Source organism: Hypomesus transpacificus, chromosome 3, assembly GCF_021917145.1.
Source record: "Hypomesus transpacificus isolate Combined female chromosome 3, fHypTra1, whole genome shotgun sequence".
Lineage (NCBI taxonomy): Eukaryota > Metazoa > Chordata > Actinopteri > Osmeriformes > Osmeridae > Hypomesus > Hypomesus transpacificus.
The window spans coordinates 9549202-9556794 of record NC_061062.1 but is presented as its reverse complement, the minus strand read 5'-3'; the positions used below and the strand labels follow the sequence as shown (position 1 = coordinate 9556794).

General features: G+C 40.3%; 1 protein-coding gene across 6 annotated transcripts in view; it reads left to right on the top strand.

The window, feature by feature from the left end:
• The first annotated feature begins 1995 nt into the window (after positions 1-1995).
• The window catches only part of sobpa (sine oculis binding protein homolog (Drosophila) a), a 32962-nt gene continuing 27364 nt past the window's right edge, over positions 1996-7593 (top strand). For all 6 annotated transcript variants that reach the window (XM_047018296.1, XM_047018295.1, XM_047018297.1 and 3 more), the window contains exon 1: positions 1996-2301. In XM_047018296.1, coding sequence (XP_046874252.1) covers positions 2206-2301 — 96 coding nt within the window. In that variant the 5' untranslated portion in view covers positions 1996-2205. The remainder of the gene's footprint in view (positions 2302-7593) is intronic.

Genomic DNA, 7593 nt, shown 5'->3' with positions numbered 1-7593 from the left:
CGTTATACCGCAAATTTGAGACCCGAGTCGTAAAATAAATGCAATGGTTGGGAGAGACAGACCTCAGATTTTATAATACGGCCTACTTACTCTGTGTGGGAATTGTACTTCTTTTAGAATGCACTGCTGAAAATATTGATAACAAAAATGCTAAAGTCAGGATTTGCCATATGTTTTCATTCGTTTTCCCCCCAACATGTTATTGATTTCATAAACTAAGAAACAGTAGACAGTAACAGTGAAAACTCATTCCTGAACCACTTCTTCATCCAACTGGGACAACAAAAAGCAAACGACTTGATGGTGCAGGTGAGTAACATATGTCAATTGAGAAGTATGTTTAAGAATTGACTTACACTTTATTTCTAAATAGTAGGAAATTATCTGATGAGCTCTGTTGGTGAGCCCTGGTGTTGACCTTTGACCATACTCAAAACAAGTGGTCATAATGGCCAATAATGGCCATTAATGGCCATTAATTCCATAGCTTTTAGTAAACATGCCTTTATGTGGAACTGTGTGGTGCTGTTTTGCCAAAAGCTGGCTTTGAGATGTATTATTTATATTTGCATCTGTAAAGATAAGAGTGAAATAGGCTTTAAAACAACACCCTGATGTGTCCCATCTCTGTTATATGAAGTCAAGAAGTTCAATTTCAAGTCTTATAAGTTATCAAATTAATAAATAGATATTGGCCTCTTTTCTCCAGTAACTGTTCAGTGTTGTACATTAGTACTTGGCATCTCTAATGTTTCAGTTTAATGTAATACTATCCTTCTAACAATGTAGCAGCTTCTCATGCAATGATACTGAGCTGCACAGAGCTGTTTGTGCATTCTGCAACAATGCTTTCATTGATACATACTCCAACTGTTTATAATTGAGTGCAGGCAAGATCTTTCAAGGACAGTGTCTGAACAGAAGAGTCTCGTTGCAGTTGTAGCGTTTTAATAAACAGAGATACACTTTTATCTTTGTTTATTAGGTAGTTCTGACCTAATAAAGGTAGGCGGTAATTCAGTGTTTAAATTCTGAGCTTTGCATGGGATTATCTTGAGCTCCGCACACAGGCTATCCCTTAGATGAAGAAACTTTTAATTGTCATGCATTGTGACACACGCGTGCAGTGAGCGACCGCCTTAACACACATTACCACATGCTTAAGTGTCCCGATAAAGATTTTCCTCTGCATTTTCCCATCCTGTTGTCCTTCCTCTGAGGGCAGCCAGGAGCAGTGATCAACCACATCAATGTGAGAACCAAGTTCAAGTGCTCACTTCATGCCTGGCCAGCTAAATGACTAAATGTAAATGTCTTCTAAATGACTAAATGTACATGGGCAGGAGCACAATCTGTTCAGCAAGTGTTTATTGCAGTTCTTTTTTGCGGCGGAAACCTTAATAAGCATGGGAAGAACATGCAACTCCACACAGAAAGGCCTGGGTGACAGCCCACCTGAGCACCAAGTGCCTCAAGTGTGAATCAAACCCCTGATCTTGCTGTGAGGTGACAGCGCAAGGTATTATTGCCACTATGGTGTGAAAATCAGATGAGGCTTTCACAATCTACTGAATTCAGGAAACCTGTTGTCTGACTTTTCCCAACCATCGTAAACTGCCAAACTGTTGGGAGAACTGATTAGCTTTAATCATGGTGAGTGGATTACATACTACAGTATCTGGGGCTTTTCAGTTTTGAAGATGAAGCTTTGATTTCACTCTGACAAACACACTTCAGAGCATGACAATCCCTACAGATAGTTTACTGATGGGCATATTAATTAATGGACATCTAGTTGATGGACAAATGGCTGATGGACCAACAGAATAATCTAGGGTTTGGCTGATCTGGTCTGTTAACTTGGAGGGAAGCTGAGCGGACGTGAACACAAGAAATAGCCCACCTCTGATTGGGGCGTCATATAATGTTACATGTGACGCCCCTCCCCCTGTCTGGGTTTTTCACTCAACCGCTCATTCGACTCAGAGAGGCGTCTCACAACTCTAGCACAAGCCGTGGAAAATAGAGGCAGAACGCAGAAGATGGCTGACTTAACTGGGCACCTAAAGCCCTCAACGGCATCACCAGCTTCACATGGGCTGTTCCCAAGCTTGACATTCGTTGTTTGGCAACTCTAAAGCGTCCCCGCCTCACACTTGTCCAGGCTACTCTTAACCGTAAATATAGATAGAGAAATTATAAAAAATGGCAGAAATGGAAAAAGAAGGTAGACCCCCCGAAAATAAAAGAAGCAGAAAACCGGCTCACCCAGTTAAAAGGGAAATCAACGAGGAAATGAAGGTAAGGGATCAATAATGCACCGTTTGCATGCGATTTACGCATGGAAATGGGGCGACCGTGAAAGCATGCAATGTTGATGCGCTGAGCGCTCATCCTCGTTCACATTTGTGCGTAAAAGTCATTCATTGAAGTACAATGTGTTGAATGGCCACAAGCCATATAGCTGCACAGGTTCTATTGTTTATAGATTTTTTTTTTTTTTTTACAAAACTGGTCAAATGTAAGGAGACAACTCATATGGATCACCTTCTCTTTCCAACCGCTGTTGACTTGTTGACTGTGGGTAAGGGTAGTTTATCCATTCTGGACAATTTAGCCATTTGTGTGTTCACCCATACCGTTTCCTTTGGAGTTAATGGAAAACCCAGTGCGTCAGTGACGGCGTCAACAGTGCCACTACTATTACTACAGCGCTATCCCACCAAAACAACACAGAGTGTAGCCTACGCATTCAGAATAAATCACTGCTAGATGACAATTTAGATGTTTTGGGTAACACAAGTCACGAAGTGCATGTGTTGAGTTGCTACTACGCAAGCCAAAAAACGTCTGACCAGCTGTGGAATAATCAAGCGCCAGAGGCGTGTATTCCAGATGTGCGTCTACGACACTCACCCCCGACAAGAACACATTGTTTCTCGTGCGTTGGTGATATAGCTCGCATTTTACGACATCAGTTTATTCGTCAGAATATGTATTCATGGTCATTTAAATATATTAACAATCTACTATGGTTGGAATTCCCAGTGCTTCTGCATACAGCTTTTGCGAAAGAGTCGATCGCATTTGCAGGCATCCCATTCGCTTTGTCTCGGGTTTCATGTGTTCGTTTGTACTCATGCGATGTTTGGGTTAAAGAAATATTTGGCGAAACACAATACTCTAGGGTTTGATAATAATTTATAATATAATAACATTTAAAATAACTATTATTATGGCTCTTCTAGGACACAATAGGATATGCAAAAATATAGAATGGACAACGTTGGATGTTCCGTCATTCAGGCGTGCACTGGAATTCAGTGTGTGCTGAAAACATCCTTTTTTAAACGATTTTTCTCCTAGGATAAATTTGGAAGCATTTAAAATCAGACCTATTTTAACAGTATGACTCCTCCATTAGACAGTGGATATCCTAAGTATCCATTGCCTTACTTTGCAGACAATCTCATGTATCAGATGTTTGGTTTAGTTCTCATTCAAGAAGCAAAATTAGTGTGATTGGCAACAAAGCTTTAAATTGTGTTCATCTATTAAAAACGTTCCATTGTGAAATAATGTAATGCTTTTGTACAAATGTAAGCAAACACCTTTACATCACTGACTACAAGTATACTGGCAAAATACCTATTTGGATTTCTCTATCAGTGGTATTGCCATTGTTGATGCCTTGCAGTGAACATTATGTCGTGCACTGGCGTAGGTATGAATGCTGTCTGGACTGGGCTGGGATGTCATTGCGTCCATGACATACAATCATCCAAACATGTAAAATTGTGTCAAATTATTATTGGTGCACAGGTTTACCTGTGCTGAGCAACGGGGATAACGACTGCCTTCTCTACAGCCATCTAAAGTATAATTGACTTTCTTTGTAGATGAATAAATTAAATCAAAATACAGCAAAACCATTTGTCTGCTCCATGTTATGGAGAGCACTGAGGTTGCAGATGATAAAGAATATTGGATTTTGTATATGGAAGACTCACTGATTGATGCATATTTGTGGAATCGAAATATGAATGTTTGCACCTTAAACACACACAGCTAAAACTGTGTTGTATGGAAATCCTTTCAATATCATTTAGCTCTAGGAGGTACTCTCACTACCAATCAGTGGCATTCATTTATTGGGTTTGATCTATTTTTACTGGATCTGTTTAGGAACCAGACAGTATGGTTACAGCACAATGAACAGGACAGCATTTAAATACTGATTGGAAGTTAAAACACAGTGGGGACTCCCCCTTCCACAAGTCCTTGAAAATGCATTCAACTTAAGTTGACTTATTGCTTCACACTGGGTAAAATCATTAATAGCTACAGACAGCATATGCTTGAAAAAGGATGTACAGTTTCACAACAACAATACCAGACAGTCACAGTCCAATATGGATGGGAGATTCAAAATGTTATCACTAAATATTAGCTTATATTTCATAAGAATATTATTGTAATTTTATGTAGCGCCCTCTGTCTGCTTGTAATGTTATGCCACTCTTGTGTATTCTGGTTTCCATTGTCAGTCATGGTCAAGACTGATATAGACCTGGATGTTAAGTCTGTGAGTCACTTAGTGTGAATGAGTGACATTTAAGGATGCAGCAAAACTGCTGGAAGAAAACTTTGAATACAAGATCCCTTAACGTACATCCACATTCATCCATAGACCCTTTCTTGGAATCCCTTACTTAGATTAGATTAGTATTACAGTTGTTCAGATTAATAGTTAGGGTTAGGGCCTGAAGATGGTGAACTAGTACATTCCATGTTTTAGTATAAAAGAATAAACTATGGATAAGATTTACAAAGTAGCCACAACAAAGTCAGAAATACATACAATAGACAGTACTCTATCAAAGCCAAATGTAACTTCTTCTAAGATAATTGTTATACTCTAACTGTGCCGTACCCCAAGGTTTTCCCCCACAGGTCTCACACCAAAGGCTCTTTTGCAACTTTGAAAACGTTTGCTACTTTTCTTTATTTTTTTCCGCCCTTCTTTCTGAAAAAAAATTCACACAATGTGCCCTTGTGAGTGATCATACCTCTGAAAAAAGAAACAGGCTGACAGTGTTTCCTTCATCTTGTGCCGCTTAATGTGCGCCATGGTAAAATAAGCCACGGCAAGTAATCAAGGACAGGGGGGTGGGATAAGGGATAGGGGATAGGAGAGGCTAGAGGGTAAGAGCAGAGAGAGACTGGAATGTATACAGCAATAGGCTGGCTAAGCTGTAAAAACTGTAACCTGAGCGTCTTGGCTGGATCGGATATCAAGGAAGGTAGAGGGAAATGAAAGCGGAGCGAGAGCAGAGGAGAGAGTGAACAAGGGAATGGAAAAGTGTGGGCCGGGATAGTCTGAAGGAGGTGGGCTGTGTTAAAGGAAACTTGGCGTGCGGATTAGGGAATTTTATCATGGTGTTCTGTGACCTACTCTGGTTTCTGCCCACGTGGTGTCTGATTCCCCCTCTGACTCATACCCTGCCTGCTGTGCCACTCATCAACCCAGCTAAACATGCTGAACCCTACCATCTCTTTAAACTTTCTTAAAACTTTTTCTGGAACTGCAGAGGGACATGGAGTCATATCGTTTGCGGAGGAGTTTTGCGGTGCCATGCTTAGGGAAAGGATCTTATTTCTGCTACATAGTAACCAACAGAATGTGTCCTCTCATCCCATGAAACAATGTATGAGTATACTGAAGAGACTAATTTGTGATGTAACAATCAAGGGAACTTTCTAGTCTACACATTATGACTGAAAGTTAAGGCTTTAAGAAGGGGGTTCCTGATATCTGTTTATTTTACTAGTCTGTAGTAATTTTGTGAGAGGGATCTTGCAGTTATTTATTGTCTACTCAGGGCCATAAGTGTTACAAGTGATCTGGTGAAGTCAGTAAGCGTCATCCTCCATGATCTGCTTAGCTTGATGGACTGACTAGCCATGGGTTAAAGCCAAATGCACATCTGCAGTTCACAGTTTGCTTCCAACCCTACCTCCTCCTACCTCACCAAAGCCAAGTGTGTGTATGTGGTGTGAATGTGTGTGTAGTGTGTGTGGTGTGTGTGCGTGAATATTTTGCTTTCATGACCTGCCATCCAGATTGGGTTGCACTCTCCTCACCACTCCCATTTTCTGGAAGTGGCAGGGTGACACAAGGGACAGGGAGAGAAGGAGAGGACAGTGAAAGAAAGAGAAAGAGAGAGGGAGAAACTTGTGACACAAAGTTGGTGGTGGCCCTCGAAGCCTTTCATTTTCTTAGAGTAATGTGATCCAGTGTATATAAAGTCAAGGGGTTAGCAAATCAAACCAGCATTAGGACCGCACTTGGACCATAGCAGTTTCTGTCACCACTACCCAATGTCTGTCCAAATGTACCATAACATATTTTACATCCGAACCGGAAATGTGGTTCACCTTCATCTGAGATTGATTGAATGGTGGCCTTAGCCTTTTTGTCATTTCTTCAAGTCCTTGACCACAGTCTTACTGTAGGATTTTATATCAGACTGATCAATATTCCATTGTCATTCTTCATTTACTATGTGTCCCAATCTGGACATCAAGACCATTCATGTTATTAAGCCCTGGCATGCAGCCAACTACCCAAAGCCCAGGCTATGGCAAATTGGATATTATGAATTTGAAATGTCTATTTTTACAGTCCATGTTAAAACAAGTTTAATTGAAATTATTACTCATCTTACAAACAGATCTCATGAGAATTGTTAATCAGAACAAGTTTCAGACAAGGCAGAATTGTAAATAAACAGGTTTTTAGAATTTGATTAAATATGAGCAAGTAGACAAAATCAGAAGGAGTGTATTATTAGCTGGATTAAGTAGTCAATAAAACAAACTGACATAGTCATACATAGTGTGGTCATGGGAATTAGAATGCTTTGAGAGAAATTTGTTTTGTACCTTAATATTCAGAAATAAAGTTCAGTCCAGACAATCACGTATTAGATTTTAGCTTTTATTGTTACATGACATGGACATTTAACTTTGGCGGAGTGGATGATCTAAGGGAAGCACTTCCTGCCTCCTCGATGCAACACATACATACAGTACATGACATATGAGGCAGGAAGCAATAGAGAAATAATCCCCCTGGCGGATAGAACATACAGACAGCATGGGGGAGAAGGGGACGGTGGAGGGTGGCAGCAGCACTGATCATACAACAAATGGGCTGAGTGTGTGCGTGTGTGTGCATCCGCGCGTCTTTTAAAGGTGCCTTATCGGACATTGCCCAATGGATATGCGCTGCTAACATAGGTGTAGTAGTGGACGGAGGAAAGTTGCCCTGCCTGAACTAGCTGCGCATATAGAATAAACTTGATTTTTATATTTTTATATTTTTAATATTTGTTTATATTTTTGCCATGCTTACATATAGCCTGCAAGGATTTTTTTTTTCTTTAACGAGAAGTACGTTAAGCTTTTCTCCAATTTGAGTAATACTACCTCTGTAGAATAGAGCCCTCAATGTTCTTAAAAGTGAAGTATGCTGTCAAGTGTTGTGTCAGGGGAAATATTGCTCTGCACTTAGTTCCTTGGCTCATGGTT